We start from the raw sequence: 25,781 nt of genomic DNA, 5'->3' as shown, positions 1-25,781 counted from the left end.
GATGGGTGGGTTTTTTCCAGCAGTGGGTCCCCATCCTGGGATCACCTCGAGTTGTCTCCTCACCCAGGACCAGGCGGCCCCAAGGGGCCCAGCATGACTAATAAAGGCTTTCCTATCACTTGAGGAACTGAAAGGATTCGAGATCAACTGGCAAGAAAGACCAGACCTCTCTTCCTGTGACCCTCAAGCTTCTTAGTCCTACATACAGGAAGAATAAATTCATCCAGTTCATATCCACATGGACAATGCACTCTGCTTGAGAACATACTACATTTCTTTCATTTCCAGTTTCTCAAATCCAGTCAAACTGCTATTGTTATCAAATTTGTTTATAAAACAGACTTTTTAAGATAGTTTTTGTTCACTACTACAAGCAAAAAAGGTTAAAAATACTAGCGCTGTATGTGAGGGTCTCTTATCTCAGCTTTCTTCTGCATAGCATTTAACTCCTTTTCTTCTACCTCAGTTGTTTTCTTCTTTCATATTTCTTCCTTCATCTCTCATTTCTAGTGTGACTTTTAAACTGGATGTGGTATTGCAGCAGAAAATGGCTCCCAGTGAGCCAGGACACTTCAGGTTCTTAGCTGCCCTGGTAACAGTTCCTGTTCCACTGTGATGCACATTGTATAAAGCAATCCCCAACTGAAAAGCCTTTCTGCCTCTGTACTTCCTGCTTGCTTATCTCATATAAGCGCTAGACCACCAGAGATCAGAGCCTGATATTCTGGCAATGATCCTGATCAGTGCCCATCGAGGTAATAAATCTGCCTCCAAATCTTGGGTTTTGTTTCTTCTTGCCATTGTAGTACGACATGCCTGTAATCCCAGCACTCTGGGAGGTTGAGGCAAGAGAATCAAACGTTTGTGCCCAACCTAGATAATTTAGCAATTTAGCAAGACTCTTTCACAAAATAAAAGGTTAGAAAAGAGCTGGGAATGTGACTCATTGTGAAGGCCCTGAGTTCAATCTCATTACTACACGAAATAAATGAATAAATAAATGTGTGTTTGTAGAACATGACTTTTTATTCCCTCTTGTCATTTCTTCCTGGCTTATTCAAAGCATTCTTTTGCTTGTTTCTTTTGTGGTGCTAGAGACTGAGAAAAACCAGGTACTCTACCACTGAGCTTGGCCCTCTACCCTTTCTATTTTTTATTTTGAGACAAGATTTCACTAAACTGCTCAGGCTAGGCTCACACTGGTGATTCTCCTGCCTCAGCCTCTCAGGAGTTGGCATTGCAGTTGTGCTGGCCTCAGAGGACTTTTGTTTACTGAGTGAATACAGTAAGTCAATGACTGAAGATTGCCGGTCTGTAACAGTTAACTCACAAGTAGAACATCAAATAAAAATGCTGCACAGGAGGGACCCCTCACAGCATTGCAATGCAAGGAAACTAGAGTCCCCAGTGTGTTTCTTCACCCATCTTCATGTGCACACTTCTGTCTGCCTGTATCTTTACCCTAACTCTGCTAGAAGCAAATGGACTTGACTTCCCTGCCTCTGGGAGTTGGACTGGGTCATGTGACTTATTTTGACCAATGATAGCAAAGATAGGCAGAGGCCCAGTGGATATGGTGTCATAGGCCTTTAATCTCAGCATCCAGGAGGCTGAGGCAGGAGGAGCACAAGTTGAAGATCAGCCTGGGCTACATAATGAAAGCATGTCTTAAAAACAAACAAATATTGGCCATGAGAAGCAACAGACCAGAGCCCACTGAGCCCAGTAGATCTGAGCACCCTGAGGTAGATGGGCGGAGGCAAGTCCTGCGGTGTCCAGTCACCTCCTGCACTGCCCAGCCTGGGCCTGCTGGGCTTCCGAGGGAGAGTGGATGAGCCGGGCTTGGTGCCTGGAGTCTGAACAGAGGGGGCTGTCCCACAGCTCCGCCAAGGCAGTGCTGAGTGAAAAGGGGTGGCATCTATGCTCTCCCTGCTGGCGTTCTGCCTGACCTCCTTGCTTCCGCACGTCCCTGCTCTTCTCCTCAGCTTTCCATTCCCAGACACATCACCAGCACTCCCCTCTCTCCCATTGGTCCCAAAGGGCCAGGTTCACAGCTGCCCTGAGCACGCACTGCCTGCCTTCAGGTACTCGAGAGTCCACCTGGCGAAACACAGACACAGACAGGCCCATAGCAGATGCTCAAGATGTGTTGAGTGCTTCTGTGCTGTGCCTCTGAAGTGGGCTGTCAGGGGTTGGCCTGGAGAATGCAAAAGCAAAAGGGATTCCCATCTCTCAAGGTGCTGATCCTTTTCGAACTTTACGAAAATATTTTACACTGGATTAAATGTTTTTAAAGTTACTATGAAATTGAACAAAAAATATTTTCTACTGTAAAATTAGACTATGAAAAGAAAAAGGTAATAGTAGAGGATTAGAGGATAAATATACAAATACAGAAATCAAAAGTTAACTAAATTACATATCAATTAACAACTATTGGTTTTTAAATAAAATTCACAAGGAATTCAGATATTGCTTTAGTTGTGTTTTTCTGGATGCCTTTTTCTCTTTCTTTCTTTTTGAGATAGGGCTTGCTGAGTAGGTCAGGCTGGCTTTGACCTCACTCTGGGGCCGAGACTGGTCTCAAACTCATGGTGATCCTCCTGCCTCAGCCTCCTGAGTGCTGGGATTACAGGCCTGTGCCACCACACCTGGCTAGGTGCCCTTTTTCATAATCGGCACCTTTGTGGTACATGCAGTTCTTTCAAGCACCTGTCCTTGGTGTTCCGCCAGACTCACTTGTTCGACAACAGTGCCAGCCTTGGGGATTTAGTCTGCACTCGCCTAGCCTTGCCTAGACACGGTGGGAACCGCATCTCTCACTGACTGGCTTCTTCCTCGTTCTCTGCTTCTGACACAGGGGCTTTTATGCAGAAGATGGCACCTGTGAGCGCTGCAGCCCTCCCTGCAGAACATGTGAAGGGAATGCCACCAACTGTCACTCGTGTGAAGCAGGCTTCGTGCTGGCCCAAGGAGCGTGCCTGAAGACCTGCCCTGAGAGGCACGTGGCTGTAGAGGGGGTGTGCAAGCCCTGCCCCGAGCAGTGTCAGGACTGCATCCACGAGAAGATATGCAAAGGTACCCAGGGGCACCTAATGAGAGCTCACTCCAAGAACTGCCCCAGCTGGGGCCACTTCCGAGGCCAGGGTGTGGAGGGGAGCCCTGAGAATCACCCACCTCTGCCTTTACTAAGTCTGTCTGTCTCCTTGAAGAAATCGAGGGTGAGATACACACTTGCCACTGTGCATTCTGCAAGCCATGACAAACACAGTTTCTTACACACACACATGCACACCCACACCTGCACACACACAGGGAATGCATGCCAAGCACTGTCCTAGGCACTAGAGATACAGCTAAGAATCCACAGTCTCCACTCTGAGCACAGAATCTTACAGGAGAGATTCACCATAAACAACAAAAGATGGAGAGAACTGGGGAAATACAACTGTTATTTAAAAAAGAGAGAGAGAAGAAAATAAGTGTTCAGGCAACTATAAGACTGAGACTAGCACACTTGCTGTAAAAAAGCTTTTTTACTCTTGAATTATCTCCCAGGAAAGGCTGTCTAATTTCCTCTTCAAAATAAGACAGACTCACTTGCCTGGTGCTTTAATATCCAATGGTTCTCTTGGTGTGACCAGGTTCCCCTCGCCAAAATAAGAAAAAGAAAAAGAACATGTGGAAAATAAACCCACAATGCACTAGTCTACTCAATTAATGAATGAAAAATTAACCCAATAACTCCTAAACTGCTTTTTGATTAAATAGATGCTGAGGTGCTTGGTGCGGTTTTAAGTATCTGTGAAATTTGCTCAGGTTTTCCGCACAGTACCTGCAGCCTCAGGGGTACAGAGCATATCAGTGCACAAATCCTGTATCATGTAACAGGCACCCGTGCGTGGCTCCTCCTCCTGAAGCAGGGCTTGTTAGACGTTGAGAATGTGCTCTGGCAGGGTAGGGGTGGGGCAGCTGGGTACTGGGCACATGAACCAGTGTGGTGAGAAACAGGCTGGCCCTGTGCAGAGGTAGCCAGTTCCTTCCTCCAGGCTCCCGGGCATAACGAGCTGTCCCTCCCTTCCCCCAGAGTGCCTGCCTGACTTCCTCCTGCTGGATGGCGTGTGCCGGCAGTCCTGTCCCCAGGGCTTCTACCCTGACCTGCAGCAGTGTGTCCCCTGCCATGAAGCCTGTCTGCAGTGCAGTGGCCCCAAGGCGGATGACTGTGAGCTCTGTGCTGACCGCTCCATGATCCTCTATGACGGGCTGTGCATAGACCAATGTCCCGAGGGGACTTACTATGAAGAAGAGGCCGAGGAATGCAAAGGTACAGCCTTCAGGGATGTGCGGCTCAACACAGCGTCTCCGGCAGCCTGCTGAGCTGGTCTCTGCCGAGACAAAAGGGCTCTGGGTTCCAATGCGGAGTTCTAGCCACAGCTGCTGTTCCATGCTAACTTTCCCACTCAGGGCAGCTGATTTTAAAGCTGTTCTAATTAATTTTTAAGTGAATCGCTCATGAGCTGTGATCATGCAGTTTCCTTAGTAACAAGTCCCGGGACCCTCTTTTAATGGTGAGCATCAGACAGGATTCCCCCATGATGATTTCCAGCAGAGCTGGTGAACCCTCAGGAGGGTACACCTAAAACTGCAAGGCACTCTGAGTTCATGGCGTGAGCACTCTGTGCCCTGCATGCCTCTGTCTCCTTTCACAGCAGCCTCCTCATCTTCAGCCCACCGGCCAGCTTCATTCCCTGCAGGTTCAAGAAGCAAGCTACCTTATTTCTACCTCCTGCATTTTAACTGGGTGTGGAATCCTGTCTGTCGTTAGTTATTATGGAGCAGAAACGAAACTAGTTGTTCATCAACAGAGGACTTCTCCAGTAAAGGAGAGAAGTGTTCTTGGAGAGGGACTTTCCAAAGCCCAGATGGCTTCACACACTTTCCTGGGCAGAACCAGCAGGCACGCTTGTTAAAGACCTGGATTCTGCTCTTGGTCCTACTGGACTTCTTCAGTTCTGCACCTCGAGTTTCCTGGTGTAGACAAGATGAGAGAATGACAGCAGGAATGATCCCGTCCAGCTGTTGGCCTGGGGAATGCTTTTAGGGGCCTCTGTGTGCCATGTGCTCTTTTAGGCCTGGAGGATAAGACAGAATGATTCCTGCCCTCATGGAGTTCACACTTTATTGAGGAAGACAGATAGTAAAGAAGCTGAGTCACAGGGAGAGGAAAGAGAAATAAGAAAGGAGATAGGAAGACAGGAAAGGTGGGAATACAAAGCTGGGGTGAAAGATGGGCAGGTGGGGAGGCACTTGAGGAAGGACCTGAAAAATGTCCCTACAAAAGGAAAGGGACACATGAGGCTGCTGGTGCATCTACCTGGGGAAGACCTCAGCAGAGAGAATAGTAACTTCTAAAACCTTGGGTTGGGGGTAAATCATTCCCATTTTATTATCTAGCAAATATTTCTGGAGTGCTTGTTTTACACGCAGGCCCTCTCCTGTGCCTGTGCACTGTGTGTTCTGTCAATAGGCGGTGATCCTACAGCGCTGCAGCTGGGAGGTGAGGAAAGGCCGTAGCCAGAAAGGCCACATACTAGCATGTGACTGCATGGCCAGAGAATTGCTGGCTGTTACTCTGCTGCCATGTGGGTGATCACAGAAGTGTTATTAATCTTCCTGAGTTGGCCTCTGCGGGGAGGAGCTCCCTGGATATTGTAGAGAAGGGAAGAGTTATTTTTTCTTATTTTGCATTGAGAATGCTCCACCCATGGCCCAAGGGCTGTGCCCAGCTCATGACCCCGCACCCTTGCACATGGAACCCAGAGCCAGAAGTCTCTGGGAGGAAGGGTTCCCTCTCACCCTGCTCCCTGTCACACCTGCAGCTTGCCAGGAGTCCTGTCTCACGTGCTCATCACCCAGGAGCTGCACAGCCTGCCAGGAAGGCATGCAGAAGAACAGCCACGGGACCTGTGTGGCTCCCAAAGAATGTGCCGCCATCGAGTACTGGGACGAGGACACGCACAGGTGCAAGCCCTGCCACAGGAGGTGCTTCCACTGCACGGGGCCCGCGGAGGACCAGTGTCGCAGCTGCCCGCGGAGCAGCCTTCTTCTGAGTGAGTTACTTCCTACCCCACATCCAGAGACCTTTGTTTTTCTCTCCTTCTGGAAAACCACCTGGTGCAATGCTTGGTACCCAGTGGATACTGGCTTCTTTTTTACTTTGTTGGGGAAATTTCTAAACCTAAAGAAAAATACAAGGGGGAGAATAGCACACAGAACATCACACATGTGTCTGTCACCCAGTGCACTTACTGTGAATCTCTTACCTTGTCCCACCTGCTTACCATTTACCCCACCACCACCATATACGCTACACTCAGTGATGTGTTGTCTATAATATTTCTTTTTCAGCACCACTGGAGGGGAAGTTACAACATGGTCCATGACCCACAAACACTTTAGTGCTTTCTAAGTATATGAATACTTTCTTACATAACCCCAAGACAACCTCCAGTTCTAATAAATTTACATTGATGCAATACCTTAATATAATGTTCTTATTAAAATGTTGCCAGCTCCCTTCTATACTAGTGATGAGTCTAGGTTTAGGAATTGGCTTCCAAGTCTCCAGCCTCCTTTAATCTGGAACATTTTCAGACTGTCCTTGTCTCGGTTGTTTTTGAAGCAGGGAATCACTATGTTGCCCAGGCTGATCTCAGACTCCTGGTTCTTCCTCAGCCTCCTGAATAGTGGGGATTTCAGGCATGTGCACCATGGCCAGCTTGTCTTTGTCTTTCATAATGTTGATGCTTGAGGAGGAGACAGTCCCTGGCCCTGGTGTGGGAGGGTGTGCAGTGTTCCCATGATGGATCTAGTGTGTGCACTCTCCATTGGAACAGGTGTCCTCTGAGAGCAATACCAGGAGGTGCACACGTCTGGCCACCTCTTCTCAGTACTGTGAATGTCAGTGATCTCACCAAGGTGTTCAGCTTCTCCACAGAATAATTGCCATTGACTCCATTCTAATTCATAAGCAGTTTGTGTGGCACCACCTTAAGAACAGACAGTCAGCTCCTCATCAAAATTTCCTCTTGATTTAGTATCCATTGCTCAGTAATTCTTGCTGGACAATGTGTGGTGCAGTCCAAGGTCAGCTGTGGTCAGCAGATCTGAAAGTCTCTGCTAGGATAAGCCAGTATCCTCAGTTTACAGGGACAGCATGGCTGAGCTCAAAATCAGCAAAGGAGAGAGATGCAAGCTGAAACTCGACTGAAAGAAGAGGCTGGGGGAAAGAAAAAGAAAAATATGGGCAGGACTAGAACGTATGAGGCTTGTCCTCCAGCACTAGTGTGGCCATGAGAAGTGAGGCACTCATAGTTGAAATATGTGGCAGGTTTTTCCTCTTCTTGATGAGATACCATTAGCAAAGGCCTCATTCTCCTGAGGATACACAGGGACGCCCACTCTGGAGCCCCTCACAACAGAAGATGCCAGAAAACATCAGCCTTCCCTACTAACCTGCCTTAGCTCCTGTTACACAAAGCCCAAGCACCTCCTCCCAACAGTTGCTTCTTCCAAATATCTCCTCTACTATCCCACCCAATAGGACCTTCATTTCTAATTATCCCCAGTACAAAATGCCACCAGGGGTCACCTCAGATGCCATCATGCTATGGCAAACAGAAACACCAAAGCATCATCCATGATTTAGAGGCAGATTTATTTATGTCAACAGGCACCAACTTAAAGAAAAAAATGTCAGGTCCCAAAGGCTCACGGAGGGAGGTTTTCATATGGTTGCAAAGAGAAAGCACAGAAGTAGAATATTTAGCTGTCTTTGATTGACTCTTACAATACTCATCATAGTGACCAGTTATGTGTCACAGTGATCCACTGTTTCTAAGAAACAGAAGTAAAAGGAACTGTTACCTTGGCAGCTAACAGAAACTGAAGTATACTGACTAGGGAAGGGCATTCTGCTACGTTTCCCCCATCTTGTTTTGCCAGCAAATGTTTGCTAGGCATGTGTCGTGGTTACTTTTCTCTCATTGGTGGGAAAAAATACATGACAAACAAAACTAAGAAAGGAAAGGTTTATTTAGCTCACAGTTTGTGGAGGTTTCAGTCCATAATCAGCTGGCTGCAATGCAGGGTGGCATGGCACAGGGGTCATACTTTGAGGTAGACAAAGACAGCACAGCAACAAGAGCAAAAGAGGGGCAGAGCAAGCCTCTTTTCCTCCCTTTATAATGTGTAAGTGTAGCACTCACATGATCTGCATGCCTCCTCTTGCACAGACTCAGAATGTTACAAAGTAAGGACACTGGCCCCCTAGTGACTCACTTAAACTATCCATCTTCTCAAATTGACACAATTAACAACACCCTAGACTGATAATGGGGTATAGAGGCATATGTCTTGGTTACTTTTCTCTCAATGCTGGGACAAAATACCTGACAGCCAGATATTTCCTCTACACCCCAGGATGAAGAGCTGCTGAGTCACTTAGTTAAGCTTTTAGACTGCTCAAGTTGACACAATGTATCAACCATAATAATCTACCTTTTTCAACTTGGCAACCACTCACACTTCTTTAAACCAGTTTTCAGATATAAGTCATGCTTATTTTTAACATTTTACCACTTGAACATTGTAACACAGGTTTAACAATCCTTGAGAATCAGTATTAAGTTTATTCACATTATAGTGCATTAGAATCATAACATTTCCCCTAGCCCCCAAAAGACTCATATCCCTTTATTCAAAAGGCATTTAATCTATCTCTAAAAGTTACCAAAGTCCTAGCAGCTTCAGTACTGCTGTAAAGTCCAAGTTCCAAGTTTCTTCCGAGATCTAAGACAAACTCTTAGCTGCCAGCCCCTGTACAAATGAAATGGATGCTCATAATAAGAGGAAGGACCTTCCTGAGTATTATGGAGCTAGTTACAAAACATTTCTATGGGGTTGTTTTATTCCTTCTAATAATTCTGCCAGGTTTGAGTTATCTGGGCTACAAATGGATGTCATTTGTGCCTGATGTCTGTCATTTGCAGACAGTAAAGTAGATGCTGGCCAGACATGGGATGTTATGGCTTTCACTTGTTTTGGTGGGTTTCCAAACAGCAGCAGCAATCAGTAGATCCTTTCATTTTTAGATCAACTATGGCCCTACATGAGTTTGTTATGCAGACCGTCTTTGTGGGAGAGGTTTGGCCAAGGTGACCACAGCATATCTAGGCTGCTGGATTCCATTCCCAACTACTACTGCCATCTGTAATCAGGGCGTTCTCAGCATCTGTATTAGTTATTTTTTACTTGTTGCTGAGACAAAATACCTGAAGCCCAAGTTGGGAGAGGAAAGGTTTATTTTTTATAGTTTTTGGAGGTTTTAGTCTACAATTAGTTGGCTCTAAGGCAGGCGGGCATGGCTGGGCTGCAGTTCATGGTGCAGGAACCAGCAAAGAGCAAGACATACCTTCTTCCTGCCACATCGCATCCTGGCTCCACCCCTATGTGGGTGGAGCACTGACACCATCAATCCAAGCACTAGACAATGAACCATCACAAATGCACAATGCAAACTCATGAGGCCTGGGGGTCACAGACATATACCATGACATTTTACCCCTGGCCTCCAGGATTCTGTACATTTTTATATAAAACACATTTAGTCTACCTCCAAGAGTTGTCAAAGTCCTAAGTTTTAGCACTGCTGAAAAGTCTGTCTTAAGTCTCCTCTAAGATCTAAGATAAACTCTTAACTGTAACCTCCTTTATAAATGAAACAAGATTAAACATTTTTGAAATGCAAAGGTACAAGATAAACATTATCATTTTAAAAGTTACAAACAGGGGAATATAAAGCATTGGAAACAAAGCAAGTCTAACATCCAGCAGGACAAACATTAAGTCCTAGAGTTTTATGCTCAGCATCTGAAGCAATCTGGTTGTAAGCTCTAAAAGGCTTGGGTGATTTTAACCCCATGGCACTTTTAGGAGTTTTATCTCCCACAGCTTTTTAAAAAAATTTTCTCTGCTTGCTTTTTGGAGATTTTTTTTTTTGGATCATCCACGTTTTTGGCTTTTTTAAAAAATTTTATTTAAGGAGAAAAAAGAAAAAAACAGAAAAGGGGTACAAGTTATACAGAATTTCAGAAAAAATAAACAGTAGGAAATCACTAGTTAATTACTATTGTCATCTTAGAAATAGTTGTTGGAGTTACAAAATTAAAGCATATAGAGGGTTCTTTCAAACAGTGAGACTGCAAACAGTTTTGTTCAATGATCCAACAAAACTCAGTAATATGGTTATCTATCTTATACACTTAAATAAATATGCAGTTATATGTTTTAGAGAACTTTCTTTTCCTTTCTTTTGTACAATGACAATTACACATTTTGGGTTTTATTACTCCCACAGTTCTTATTACTTTTTTTTTTTTTTTTGAAGAAAGTAAAACCAAATGTGACATACCAGGACAGAGTCAGTCAAATCAAAAGGATGGACATAATACATAATATAAAAATAAAATACAAGGTGATCAACAATGGTTACCATAATGCCTCTTGTTATCTTAAAAAGAATTGCCTATATCATCAGTTATAATAAAACTGAACAAAACAGTAAAGAATAAGACCAATAAAACCAAAATATTGGAGACATTAGAGGACTTCAAAAGAAGATACTAGTCAACCAGAATGGGCGTCACAATGAATCTTATTGTCTTCATAGTTGTTGCTTATACTTTCAAACTTGGTACTATCAAGCATAACAGAATAGAGGAAAATCAGTCAAAACAAGATGGTGAGAGCAATACAGAGTTTCAAATCAAGTTAATAGGAAATCAGAGTGGGTTACTATAATATATCCTGCTATTTTTTATTTATTTTTCCCATAAGTAGAAGGATAAAAATGAAAAAGTAGATAATAAAAAGGAGATTGAGATAAAAAAGAGGGCATAACAACAAAACAGTGCAGGTCAAAACATAGCCATTTAAGCAAAATAGTGTTTCACCACAAGATAATCTCAACATAATAGTAGTTACCATAGTGTCTCTTCCCTTAAAATCTTTGGGTATAACTTTGTATACTATAGCATCAAACATATCAAGACAATGTAAAACTATTCAAGAGAATGACAGTATTACAAGATATTTAGAATCAATTAACAGAAAATGAACAATGATTTCTGTATAATCTCCTTGTCTATAAAAGTTTTTGTTTATATTATCACATATAATAAAATCCAATAAGATACAACACATTAAAACCGATGGAGACAGAAGAACAAAAGCCTGATGGGACTTTAAAACAAGAGGATATTAAATCAGCACTACCTATTATGATGTCTTGTTTTCTCCAAAATGGCTGTTCCTACCATCCAACCTTCTCTGCCTCATTTCTGTTGAGTTCTTTTTCTGTCATTAGTTGTCAGTTTGTCCTCTTCATTTCGCTTTCTGCTCCATTTATTGTGGCCACTCTGCCACTGTTTCTGGAATCTTGTGATTTTTCATTTTTAGAATATCCTGCAGTAATCTCTATAGAGTTGAATTGGCGGTTGCAAATTCCCCGAGTTCCTCTTTATCCTGGAAGTACCTTGTTTTTCCATCAGTTTCTAGGGACAGTTGTGCAGGATATATTAATCTTGGCTGAAGGATATTATTGTTCAAAGCTTGAATTATTTCCCCCCACGCTCTTCGTGATTTGATGGTTTGTGCCGAGAAGTCTGCTGTAATTCTGATGGGTGTTCCCTTGTAAGTGATCTGTTTCTTGTCTTTGACGGCTTTTAATATTCTGTTCTTATATTGGATTTCTGGAATTTTGATTATTATATGCCTGGTGTAGCTCTGTTTGGGTTGTAGGTGGCTGGGGTCCTGTATGCCTCATACATCTGAATATCTTTACCTTTTGCTAAATTAGGGAAATTCTCCTGGATTATTTCTGTGAATAGCTTTTGTAGTTCATTTGTTTGAGTCCCTACTTCTTTTATGTTCTTAATTCTTAAGTTATAGATCCTCTTATCATCTTCTAGCCTTTGTATTATTGCTGTTTGTTTTCTTATTTTTAAGAAGTTTTTCATTTCATGCTACCACCTTACAAATCTGTCCTCCAGTTCTGATCATTTATCCTTAGTTTCTTTCAAGCTGTTATGCCAGCTTTCAATAGAGTGTTTAGTTTCCTGGTAATCTCTTTGAACCTTCTTCATGTATTCTATGTTTTCTCTATTTTCTCCATCAAACAATTCTCCCCTTTTTTTCTGTTCTTCCATTCCACCATCTGTTTTTTCTTGGGCGGTGCTTAGCATTTCTCTAACTATTCTACTTATTTCTTGCTTTATTTCATTAAATACTTCATTTTTGAACTCATCTATGAGGCTCCAGAGATACTGCTTTATGTCTATAGGTGCCATGTCTGATATTGCATGTTTTCTGTCTTCATTCTTTTGCCTTTACCTTTCCTGGATCAGTGTTCTTGTTGCTCCCTTTTCTCATACTTTTTGTTCCTTCCGTACAAGTGTATGGAGGAGGCCTAGTTTTTTTTTTTTTTTTTTTCTCTTTGTCTGTTACATTTGTTTGAATCTGCTGGCTAGGTGTTCCCACCCACTGCAGTGTACTAGGGAGACACAGACCTGGGCAGTCTCTGCTGGGTCTACCCCTCCAGGTCAACCTGCTGAATGCTTCACTGTTAGGGTGCACCGCCAGGCGCAGGGACCTGATTTGGGCTAGCCTACTGGATCTTAGTCTGTGGCATCACCAGGCCAAGTGCTCCCCACCACTCCCACTTGAGAGGGGAATATGCGACTAAAGTCACTGCAGGGCCCTGTTCCTGCTAGTCTGCTCGTTCCTAGAATGTTCTCTGTTGGAGCCTCCTAGTCTATGAAAGGGTCCCCATTTCTCTCACTGCAGGTCGATGCAGGGCTCCCTGCCAGTCCCACTCTCAATGCTGTTTGGTTCACCAATTCCAGCTCTCAGAGCTTTTGCACATCTCTCTCCCTGCCATGCAGATTGGGATGCGGTATCGGCAGCAGGAAATTCAAATCACAGCTTCCAGTGGTGTGGGATCCAGCTTCCACACTGAGATTTTATCTGTTCCTGATATAGCATCAGGATTGCATTTCCAGTTGGTTTCTCTTAGCTTAATTCATTCCTGGGCTGGCAGGGTACATCTCCCCTCACATAGGACTCCTCACATGGTACCGCTCCTGGTAATCTCAGAGAGCTTCCATGGCTGCTGTTATTTGTGCACCATGTTCTCCCAGAAGTTTTTTTTTTTTTTTTTTTTTTTTTTTTTTTTTTTTTTTTGGCTTTTTTAAACTTTTGGGATCTCTACTGTATCTTTGGCTTTACCTTTACATCTTTACAAATTGCCCTCTCAGGGGCACACTGCTTGGCCCTTTGCAATTGAGGTGGAAGTCATTTTACCCTCAGAATTTGTGTATTTTTTTTGCACCTAAAATCAGCACCTTGTGGGTGCTGCCAAGGTTTGCTGCTAGCTGGAGCAGTAGCCAGGTTTTTTTTGTTTCTTGGCTGTAGGGGTCAGTTGCCTGGATTGCGGGCTCTGTTTACCTGATTGTAAGGAAAAGCTTGTCTACATTGCCGCCATTTTGGAATCTCATGTGGCCTCTGTCGCCATTCTGGAGCATGGTGCTTTATAGCTTTTTCCTCTGAGCAAATTTTTTCACCTTTGCAGTGAAGCTGCAAAGGGTAGGGTCCCGCTTCCTGGGATGCCCCGGGGCCATCTTTTTTATCTCTCTGTTTTTAACAATCAAAATTTCAACTCTGTCTTTACAATCTACAGCCTTCCTGGCATTTTCCTTCTGGTCAAACTCAAAGTATTATAAATTATCCTGCTGGGCTCTTTGCTCTTGATTTGCAACATAAAGCTGGCTAAAAGCCCCAACAATAGCCATGGCACAGCCTCAATGTTTGATTGCTTTTTAATTTCTTTTTTTAAGATTAATCAGTCCATTGCCCATTGTCTCAGTCTCTGAGAATGAACAAAATGCAGACAAACTTTCTGCCAAGCCATAACACAAATCATGGGGAGTCCAACAACCAATGTAGTCCTTTTTCCTAGCAGAAACCTCCCAACCTGGTCTTTACCATGAGGCTTTCTATCAGCCTTTTGGTCTCTTGAGCTCTGACCAAAATCTCCTCTACAGAACAGCCTAAGCTGCTCCAGCTCTATGCATACAAGGCAATATGTCCGAACCGTTTCAAACTCTGCCCACAAGCCATTTCCAAAGCCTCTCAAAAAACATGGTCAGGTATAGTCACAGCAAACGGCCCCACTCCCAGTACCAAATTCTGTCTTAGTTATTTTTTACTCATTGCTGAGACAAAATACCTGAAGCCCAAGTTGGGAAAGTAAAGGTTTATTTCTTACAGTTTTTGGAGGTTTTAGTCCACACTTAGTTGGCTCCAAGGCAGGTGGGCATGGCTGGGCCGCAGTTCATGGTGGCTGCAAACAGCAAGCAGGAACCAGCAAAGAGCAAGACACACCTTCTTCCTGACATTACATCACATCCTGGCTCCACCCCTATGTGGGTGGAGCACTGACACCATCAATCCAAGCACTAGACAATGAACTATCACAAATACACAATGCAAACTCATGAGGCCTGGGGGCCACAGACATAAACCATGACAGCATCTGTCAAGCTTTTTAAGTCTGGTTGGTTCGAGAACGGTTGATCAGTCAGTGTCAGGGAGTCACTGTCTGGAGGGCCAACTTGGTGAGCAAGTACATGGCAAGATTGAGGGTCCACAATTATCCAAGAGGTCCAGGGCAGTATGTAGCACCTGGACAGTCAGGTCTTGCCCTAAGATGAGTTTGTCAGATTTTATCAGAAGGACAATGGCTGTTAGAGTGCAGAGGCAAAGCGGGAGGCAGTCCTTAGAGACTAGATCCACGTATTTGCACAGATAGGCCACTTGGTGCCCCAGGGACTGACAGTTTGAATAAGCATCTTTGAAGCTACATGTCATCATTTATCAACAAATTAGCCAAATTCCAGTTACATCTGGAATCCCCAAGGGTTCGGCCTTTTCTTTTTTGTAGTCAGATTTGTGCCTTTCCCCAAGACACCTTGTAGCCAGTTTCTGCCAGATATTGCAGCAGAGCTTCTTTGTCTTTCTAGCAAGCAGCTTGAGTGTCATTAATCAGAAATGCAGTGACACTTTGTGCTGGGAAACTAGCAAAGTAAACAAGTTTTTCAACCTCTGGAAGGGTGAGTCCAGGTCAGTTAACCTTTGAGTTCAGGACTGGAGTCTTTTCATTTAAAAGTGAAGGGGGGATGGTTGGCAGGAGCCAACCAAAGGTAGAAGCATCATTCTTTAGGTCCAGGTCCATTCTTTAGGGACCATGATGGCAAGCTGGAAAGGGCAGAGAAATGGGCTGTCTCAGAGTGGCCAAATCTCTTGTCAGAGCCTCCTGGAAAATAGTGGGAGAGTTCTCAAACCCTTGTAGCAACTGAGTCCAAGTGATTTGTCCTTCATCTTGTCTCAGAATCTTCTTTTAAACCTAGACCTGTAAAGCAGGTGGCATCCAGAGGTAACAGTCCAAGAAGGGTGTATGGGTTGGGAACTGCAGAGTGCCAGGTGATGGCTGCATTGTTGATGGCATGGAGATCTTGCATTGGCCGGTAATCCCCTTGGGCAGTTTTGCTGGGAAAGAGGAATGTTCCAAGGTGATTGACAAGTCTATCCAGATCCTGAACTGCTTTAAGTGGCTGATGTGTGGCTGGATGCCTGTTTGTGCTTCCTGTGACATAGATATGGGAGTGTGGTTAATGGCCAGGCCCAGAGACAAGTCTTCAGCACATACTTCTGGGAGAAGAATTTTCAAAATTTCAAGATTGCAGCTATCTGTCTCGGACTGATGTAGGCTTAAACAAGAGGACACTGACTGATGTGGTCCCTTTACCCTGAAGAGGAGGTCTCTCCTCAGAAGTGGTGTAAGGTAATTCATGTTTGGTGAGATGTCTTTCCAGGCTGCAAATTCATGTAGAAGTGGCAGGAGGCAAGAGTCCCAGTTGCTCGAGAGATGGTAACCTTTTTTGTGCTAAGAGGGGGCTTTTCAAGGCAGAGAGTTCTGTTCCATTTTCTACCAGGAAGAAGGAAGCCTGGTCTGGCCAAGTTTGAGCCCATCAGACCAATGAAAAGTTGTTATCTGATCCAGGTTGAAACTTTGAAAATCTTATTTTTTAATCTGAAGAGGCCTTTATTTTGTAGTGTCCATACCTTTGTTACTCATATATTGGTAAGGGCCTTATCAGGCTCTTAGTAACATTAACAAATTTTTATATTTTGCCCCCCTCTCTGATACCTTTGAGAAGCACTTGGCTGGCTTTCTTCATTTCTTTTTGCTGAATGGAGAGCTACAGTGGTCTCTGCCAACATGGGATTCTCGGGTTTTGTTCAGGCTTGGAGAGAAGCAGTTTGATTTTATTTTAACTCTATAATCACCAGAGAAGCCCTTTTTAAATTTTTTTTCAGCCTTCAGTCAAGGATTTTGGGTTTTGAATAATTAGTTCTCATTTCTGGCTTCCTACATGCATTGAGTATCCTTGAATGATGGTGCAACAGACAAACAATGGGTGTCCTTTAGAGAGAGAGAGAGAGAGAGAGAAAAGGAGAGAGAGAACAAAAACCATTCAGATGCCCCCCTTCCCTTGAGAGTGGCCCTGACTAATGAGAGTTGATCAGGCTCTCCCTCTGCTCGAACTGAACAGGACTGACAGACAGACTAACTCGGGTTTCCTCAGGGATCTTACTGGAATGTGGCAAGCAGGCAGGCAGACTACATCCTCCTCCCTTTTGAGTCTGATGTAAGCTGCTCAAACAAGGAGCCAGGAATCTTCCTGCAGACCTCCAAGGGGCTTGAGAAATCTTGAGGACACACCTTCCTGTCAGGATTGGAGAACTCCCTGCTCTGTCCATTAGGCACATGACCAGCGATCAAAGAAGTCAACATAGTTGGTCTTCCTGGCCAGTGCACCAGAAGCCATGGCAAGCAGAAACACCAAAACATCACCCATGGTTTGGAGGCAGATTTATTTGTGTTGATGGGCACTGACCACAAGAAAAAATGTCAGGCCCTGAAGGCTCAAGGGAGGTTTTCAAGGGATTGTAAAAGGGAAGTAGTTGGAGTGCTTGACTGTCTTTGATTAGTTCTTACAATGTGTATCATAGTGACCAACTATGTACCACATTGACCAACTGTTTCTAAGAAGCAGAAGTAACAGGAACTATTACCTGGACAACTAACAAAAATTGAAGCATAATGATTGGGTAAGGAGTCATTTCCTACTACATTCTTAATGAGAGAAAAAAATTACTTCACTATGAGTTTCCTGTAAATGGAGAGAGAGGGAAACATGCAAATTAAACTAGAACTAAAACTTTGGCTCTGGTGTATCATACAGAGAGGTGTCCTAAACGCTGGCTGTAGGATCTACCCAGGCCTAGGCCTCTCATGCTCTCCTTCACATGAACACATCACCAGTCAGGCTATTTAAAATAACATGTTGGAGTTTGTAATAGACTGCATAATGATGAAGATGATTAACTTCTTCCCCTGCCTTGTAGGGATATTTCTTTGAATGGTAAAAGGGGCCTTACAGCTAAGATTTAATGAGGAATCTTGGCATGAGGGATTTATCATAAACCAAATATTGTATATCATAATCCAAATATTATAATCCTTCTTCCTCATAGCTTGAGAAATTTTATATTTGTAATCCCATTGAAAGGTTATTGGAGTCCTGGTGAGTTAATTTTAATCTACTACCTCCAGTGTAACTCACAGCAAAAATAAAGACACTAAGACATACTCAAAATTATGGGCAGCCAAGGGGTCCTGAGTCCACTCCAGGTGAGAATACATGGAACAAAGGCCTTGATCTAAGCCTTACCCAGAATTTATTTCCTTGTGAAGAAGGGAGTGGCTCAAGGATGAGTGACTGTGAGATGGGCAGGAATTATGTGAGCAATGTGAGCTGAGCTGGCCAGGTGGAGAGTAAGCATCTCTGCAGTATGCAGGGAGAAAGCTTAAGAAACTCATCTAGATAACTGGAGTGAGGTAGCATTAGAATGATTTAGGAGGCTGTTGCTTTAGTTTCTGATATGCAAACTTTTGTGCCCTGGAAGTCATAGCCTCTTATCTTATAACTCAACCCAGGTGACATTCCTGGAGCTATATGGCTCTGCCATCCTGCTGTGCTCAACTGTTTATACAAAACACAGTGCAAGGAAATAGGAAACTCAGCTAGCTTCAAGGATTACATATCAGTACCTTAGCTATCCTTATTTACGTTGGTTAGAGTCAATTAAAGGGAGAAGGAAATAACATAACCAGCTCTGTATATATCAGCATATGGATTCAGGGTTCAGTTTATGTAATGCTGAAGCAGATGTTCTACATTCAAGGTGAGTCACTCAGGTCATCTCCTGCAGATTATCCTGGATTACCCCAATGGGCCCAAGATAATCACAAGGGTCTGATCAGAGTTTGTAAGAGAAGATGATGTGATGACAGAGGGGAGGGACAGAGAGAGAGAGAGCGAGATGGTACTGTCTTTGAAGAGGAAGGAAGGGCCCACACAGGCAGGTACTCTCTAGATGGTGGAAAATGCTAGATTCTCCCCAAAGGCTCCAACATGAACAGACCCTTGTGGACCCATTTTGTATTCTCTGTCTCCACAACAATAAAATAATAGATGTGTGCTATTTCAAGCCACCAGATTACACACCTGCAGAGATGTTTGTACACAGCTGGGCCTTCCTTCCCCACATGAGACAGACACATCAGCTGGTGATGAACCACTGTCCATTCCACCATGACCAACCTGTGCTTTCTGTCCACTCTCCCTCTTCATGGCTGTATGGCCAATTTTACTTCCTGGGCAGTCATCTCCACTCCCAGCATATCCATCAGGCCACAGGCCCATCGTCTCATTCCTCGTGCAGTCCTCTAAGCTTGGTGTTAATACAGCTTTTCTCCCCACTCCACAGACACCACCTGCGTGGACAGCTGTCCAGAGGGCTACTTCACCGATGAGGACAGACACCGCTGCACCCCATGCCACAGCTCTTGCAGGACCTGCGAAGGGACACACAGCATGCAGTGCCTCTCCTGCCGAGCAGGCTGGTTCCAGCTGGGCAGAGAGTGCCTGCTCCAGTGCAGGGAAGGGTAAGACACTCAGCACAGTTTCTTGCATCAAGTATTTCAGCCACCCTGGATGCTAACCCACTTTGCAGATGTGGGAACTAAGAGTCAGACACAAATGTAATCAGATTAAAACCTCACTGCTAGGGAGGAACAGAGATGAAGCCGTTTACAATAATGGAAGTAAAATGCAAGAGGCAGAGTGACTCGGTGAGAGAACACAGTCAATGGTGCAAACCACGCTCACCCAAATCACTGATCCCAGTCAGTGCCCAGCCTTCCTGCTAATTCAAAGAGAATCAGCAATTCCAAAGCAGAAGCAATGCCTCCCTCCCACAGCGCAGCCCAAGACTGCTCCTGGAGGTCCTTTCCCCTCAGCTTTAGCATTTGCTTCAATTCAGATTCAGTCAGCCCGAGGTCACCTTAAGCAATGCACGCGGAACACTGATTTTACAAAGGGAAGCACTTCAGTTAATAGTTCCATTTATATTCCATCAATTCTCCAACATGTTACACTTTCCATAATCCACCTATAGGTTTAGTTTTCATAAATAACCTAAGCATACCTGACTATCCCGAAGCATTTAGCATTTTCTGTTAGGAAAAATGGTATTGTGTTTATCAGAATATCTGGTTACAGCATATTGAAGAGAATTTTACTTGAGTCACTGCTTTTTTACCCTCTGGACATTGCAGCAGAAAGAAATACTGATTATCAACATGTTTCTAACTCCTCCTTCCCAACCAGTAACCCAGGGCACTGAGAGCTTCCAGACCCAAATTAAAGGGCTGTAACCTTAAACCTTCCATGAATGCTTTCAGCCCAATTGGCACATCTCTTCCCCTAGGTCCTAGAGCGAGTTCGGCTTGTCTCATTCATTATAGTGCAGAAGCTGGTTTGTGTTTTTACTTCATTCATTCATTCATTCATACATTCATTCGTGTGTTCACTGAATACATGTTTTGATTAAGAGCACCTTGTATGTTTGAATAAGGTAAGTTAAGACAAATATTTTGACCCTCAAGAATTTATTCCTGTATATCTTCCCAAGAAAATCAGAAGCTCCTGGAAGTAAAACACCTCTTATTTGTCACACATGCTATTATAGTATGCAGAACAGAGCCACACACATTAGCTGCTCTTGAAAACACCGTACAGATCACTGAAGAAAGGGCTCTGCAAAGCAAGTGTGGGGATGGTTGAGCTGGCTTAGTGCTTCTGCTTCACCGAGCAAGTGTCTGGAAAGACCTGGGTCCCATCTGCACCTTCTTCCTATCAAGCCTTTAAACACTAACCTAAAAGGAAGGAAAGAAAATGAAGGAAGGGGAAGGGAGGAGAAGAGGAAGGGAGGGCAGGAAAGGGGAGGTGAATGGAGGGAAGGGAGGGCCTCCTGAATGCTGAGGTTATAGACATGCTGAATGCTGGGGTCATAGCACCCAGCCTGCTAGGTGTCATGCATTGTAATTCTTACAAATAGAGAAGGGAGGATTATAATACCTGATTTATAGATAATAAAAGTTATCATTAGATTCATTAACATAATAATGAATTAAATTAGTAAATCCAAGTAAAGAGGCTGTGGCCACCCAGTTTGTCAATGAACCCCACCTGACTAATGATGCTTTTCCACTCCAATTTAGAAGCAACACTTAGAACAGCCAGTTCTCCACATAGTGAGGTTCTATATATGACCAAGGATCAAAAACAATGAGAAACAGGGCCGGGGATTTAGCTCAGTGGTGCAAGTACCTGCCTGGCAAGCTTGAGGTCATGAGTTGGATGACCAGTACCAAAAAAACAAAAACAGAAAAAGACTGGCTAATCTTAAAAACAATGAGAAATATCGGTACCCCTACACCCACCTGTAATCCCAGCACTTGGGAGCTGAGGCAAGAGGGTCATGAGTTGAGGCCAACATGGATCATACAGCAGCACCTTCTCTACAATAACAATAATGTACAGAAAAGCACATCTGTGTGGAACACATACAGACTTTTTCTTGTCATTATGGCTGACACAGTATAGTACAACCAGCACTATGAAGCATTCACACGGCATTAGATTCTGTAAGTAATCTAGAGGTGATTTGAAATAGGAGGGAGGACATACATAGTGATACATACTGACTCTTGGTACACTAGGATTTGAGCACCCATGCACCTTGGTGTCAGCAGGGCCAGTCCTCCAAGATACTGAGGGATGACTGCATCCCATCCTCGCCTTGCTGGTTTCAGGTATTACGCAGACAATTCCACTGGACGGTGTGAGAAGTGTGACAGGAGCTGCAAGGCCTGTCGGGGCCCACACCCCACGGACTGCCTGTCCTGCGATCCCTATTTCTTTCTTCTCCGCTCCAAGGGAGAGTGCCACCGCACCTGCCCAGACCACTACTACGCAGAGCAGAGCCTGTGGACCTGTGAGAGATGCCATCCCACCTGCAAGGAATGCGAAGGTGAGAGGAGATGGGTGTTTTTGCACATATGAATGGAGAATGGAACGGTTTCCTTCCTGCTTGGACCTTCCGTCCCTCCTCCTCAGGTCCTCCAGCGTCAGCCCCAGAAATCTGCAATGTGGTTGGGCTCCCTTTCTGCTCTGCTTCCACGCCTTCTTGCAATCTCTTGTAGCTCCACCCTGCCTGCCACATCTCCCTAGAGAAATCCATTTATTTCCTTAACTTCAAAAACTCCCTCCGACATCTACCTCAATGCACCCAAATTCATTCCTACTTTCCAGATGCCTGCTTGTCTGTCGCAGAGTCCCCCAAAATTACTGCTGGTGAGCTCATCGTCCAGCCATTGCCCAGTGTGACACTTCGACATCGTCCCTGGCTTTTCTCTTTCCCCTGCCTCCTGCCCACCCCACTCCCTCAACAACTTCGAGGTCTGTTGACTTCTCCCCTAAGTACCCTCCATCCTCCCAATCCTTTTCCATTGTTCCAAGCATCTCTTGTCAGGTTTTGAAGCAGCCAGCAGGTCCTTCTAACCCTTCACTCCACCATGTGCACACACTGGGTCACCCAGAACACTAATACCAGAGATCTTCTAAAACTCACATTCGCTCATTTCCCGTGTCTTTCCTTAAGATGGTGAACGAAATGAATTCCCAACATGTAAGAAGTGGGTACTGTACTTCTGTCGAGTACAGTGGCACATCCCCATAATCCCAGCTACTCAGGAAGCTGAGATTGCAAGTTTGAGGCCAGTTTAGACTCTTGCTATGGTTTGTGTCCAGATGTCCCCTAGAGTTTCATGCAGTCAGCAGGCAGACTGGCTTGTGAGGGATTCATGGTCCACTGCTGAGATTATGAGCGCAAGTGCTACACCTACCCTAGGATGGGTGGCCTGCATACAATGTAAGGGACAGAAAGAGTCTTTCACTCTCCTTTTTGCTCTAGTTGCTTTTGCTGTTTCCTGCTACCATGAACTGTTGCCTTCTGCCTTACCACTCTGCCTTGGACCCAGTAGATCGTGGGCTGAAACCTCCACAAACTGTGAGCTAAATAAACCTTTCCTCCCTTAATTTTGGGCATCGGGTATTTTGTCTCAGCAACAGGAGAAAAGTAACCATGACAAGACTCTAATGAGACTGTGTCACAAATTTTAAAAATATGGGGGCTGGGAATATAGCTCAGAGGAAGAGAGCTCACCTAGCATGCATGAGGCATTGGTTTCCATCTTATAGTACCACAAAATGGGGAAAACACTGGAGATTGAACCTAGAACTTTAAACTGCCCTACATTCCCAGCCTGTCTCCCTGCCTCTCTCCCATTCTCTCTCTCTTATGAGGCAAGTTCTTATAAGCTACTCAGGCCAGCCTTGAGTTTTTGATTCTCTTGCCTCAGCCTCCTGAGCAGCTAGGATTAGGGTGTACACTGCAGTGACTATATTTCTTGATGAATATCAATGGCTGGAGGGATGCATTCCAGTTCTCCTTTTCAAAGTGAACTTGGTGATTTCCTTTGGTGATGGATTCGCATTGCATGGTGTTTCATCCCGCAATGGTGCTGCCTCTTCTATGAGCCCAGCCATCACATCAGTGAGCATGATTGATTTATTTACAGCTCTCCGTGAACTTCCAGTAAATATTTTCCATTTTTAAAGGGGGTTAAAATCCTCCATTCGGTCGCCATAGGTTCAGTTCTAACTCTTCTTCCCTGTATTCTAGAACAAGAGCCACCTAGAACTACCCACCGGCTCAGCACCATTAAACCCATGGTTGACTGACTGACTTTGCCTCCCTTCCTGAGGACAGACGCTCTGTGAAGTCCCCAGGTCCTAGCTTCTCCTAGTTCTATAGGTTTTCTTCCTTCCTCTTCCTGATGCTGAAAGTCAGTGTTTATCAGAGCTCTGTTTACATCACATTTTCACTAAACATAGCTATCTTTCTCTCTCTTTTTGTTTTTGTTTGAGGCACAGTTTTCCTCCATAGTCCAGACTGGCCTCAAATTTGCCATGATTCTCCTGCCGCAGCCCCCCACATGCTAGGATTACAGACACAGCCCAAGCCAGTTTCATTCGTACCATTGTTACTTAAGGATGTATCACCACTGTGCCATAGAAATGGAAATAAAATGCAAGTTATATGTGTAATGTTAGAGTTTTTAGTCATCACTTTTAAAAATAAAAATTAGTAATAATTTTCATATTAGATTTAATGTACACAGCATATTACTATTTAAACATATAATCAACATAAACATTACTGAGCTATTTTACATTCTTTTCTGGAACCATCTTTGAAACTTAATGTCCACTTTACACTTACGGCATGGCTCAGTGGTGAGCTTCCCCAGCACTCAGTTCCCAGTGTGTCTGGTCCTGTTGACTCAGAGTGCGGGGTACTGAGCTGTGGTTTCAGGGGTGCTGGCAGTGGTTGCAGGGTTACTGCAGCAGCGGCCTCACAGGCAACTCCATGGAGACTGCTTTACAGCGTATTCTTTGCTCCTGAGTGTTCCAGAACCAAGCGAAAGGCTGAACCCTGAAGATGGTCTCATAATTGGATTTTTTTTCTTCTTTCAGGAAAAGGAGCATTGCGCTGCTTGTCCTGTGTGTGGAACTACCACCTCATGGGAGGAATTTGCAGCCTGGACTGTCTTGTGGGGAAATACCGAGTGGGAGAGGTACTGTGAGCCAGGGGTGGGTGTCTTCCATACCTTCTAGAAAGGAGCACAAACTCAATTTCTGAATGTAATTTCAGACAATCAGAAAATGTTAAAGTTCCAACACTCACTACTGTTTAAAAGTGTTCACACAGAACATTTTAGAATCTTCTTCTATTGCATCATGAAACAATAGGGCTGCCCTTTCATGAACTGAGAAGACCTAAGACAAATAATGGGGCAGTCAAGTGAAGGGAGCCTCAGAATGAACCCTCTCAGGTTTTCATGGTTATAGTCTGCATGAGAATGTTATCTCAGGAGTATAGAGTGTCTCCTGTTTTACCTTCTGCTAACTAGAAACAGCTGAATAAAGTGGGAATCACACACGTTTCTCTCTCATTTCCTGCACTTTGTCTTCAAATTGTACTAAGAACTCATCTGTTTGCATAAAAGCCATGGAATCTTTTGAGTCCACTAATTTCTTAATTGTGTCTCCAAACTTTAGCAAATGAGGAGGTCTCTCCATCGTGAAATGAACACAATGAGCCCATCCATAGAGAAGCTCAGTTTAAATTCTGACATCAGCTCTCGTTACAGCTTGGGGAATCTGAGGCTTGTAGAGGTTAGATAATTTGCTAAAGGTCACCTGAGTAGTAACAAAACTAGGACTGAACAGAGAAGAGCTGATTAAGGAACAGCTGACGAAGCACTTCAGCAGCATCTGTAATGTGCCAAGATACTCAGCAGTGTCATTTGCATTCCTTTTTTAAAAATTCATAGATCATAGTTCAGGGAATCAAACCCAGAGCCTAATACATGCAAGGCAAGTGCTATCCTGCTAAGCTCCACCCCCAGCTCTGCCATTCTTCCCTTTTCTATTTTACTAGTCTTCCAAAGTTAATAAAGGTAGGAAAGGACATTATCTTCCCTAACCAGGTGTCTAGCATCAGGCAAGTAGCAACTTGGGAGGAGCAAAGCCACTTTTTGTCCCCCCTCTGGACGTTCTTTCCAGTGAGATTTAACTGTTTTAGCAAGAGAGTCACCGTTTACCTCATTCTGGGTCTTGTAGGATGCTAGGTCAGAGGAAGCCACAGCGTAAGCCTGATGGGCAGTGGAAACTCACGTGTCTTGGTGGTGTAAAAGGAAGTGCTGGAAACTATCAGATAGGAAGAGCACAACAAGAGGGCTGCATGCCACTCATCTCTATTGGTGACACTGCCCTGTGGGAATAAGGACTCTGGCGTTGACAGGTTTTACAGAGAAACTAGGAACTGATCACATGTGAAACAGCATGCTTCTGAAATTCGGAAAATGAATGCAGAATGTATAGGCCTATGGAAGTCTACACAGTGTGAACCAGACAAAACTACTGCTATCCTGAGCTGTCCCTGAGCACAGGATCTGTCACTTCCTAACTATTTATTCGGGAAGCCTGTCCCTGACAGTGCAGGTCTCAAGGGCTGGGCCAGTCACGGGTTGTCCAGTAGCAGGCAGCCAGCTCCTTCACCTGGCATGG

At 44.3% G+C, this 25,781-nt stretch overlaps 1 protein-coding gene across 1 annotated transcript in view; it reads left to right on the top strand.

Annotated features, from left to right (window-relative positions):
* Pcsk5 (proprotein convertase subtilisin/kexin type 5) overlaps window positions 1-25,781 on the top strand; it is a 416,016-nt gene that overhangs the window by 383,995 nt on the left and 6,240 nt on the right. The window contains exons 31-36 of the mRNA XM_003472222.4: window positions 2,861-3,078; window positions 4,088-4,324; window positions 5,880-6,110; window positions 19,012-19,189; window positions 21,401-21,618; window positions 24,186-24,286. Coding sequence (XP_003472270.2) covers window positions 2,861-3,078; window positions 4,088-4,324; window positions 5,880-6,110; window positions 19,012-19,189; window positions 21,401-21,618; window positions 24,186-24,286 — 1,183 coding nt within the window. The remainder of the gene's footprint in view (window positions 1-2,860; window positions 3,079-4,087; window positions 4,325-5,879; window positions 6,111-19,011; window positions 19,190-21,400; window positions 21,619-24,185; window positions 24,287-25,781) is intronic.

Source organism: Cavia porcellus, unplaced genomic scaffold (genome assembly GCF_034190915.1).
Source record: "Cavia porcellus strain 051 isolate PalLab524CR breed Dunkin Hartley unplaced genomic scaffold, mCavPor4.1 scaffold_1, whole genome shotgun sequence".
Taxonomy (NCBI): domain Eukaryota; kingdom Metazoa; phylum Chordata; class Mammalia; order Rodentia; family Caviidae; genus Cavia; species Cavia porcellus.
This window is presented reverse-complemented; position numbering and strand designations above follow the sequence as displayed.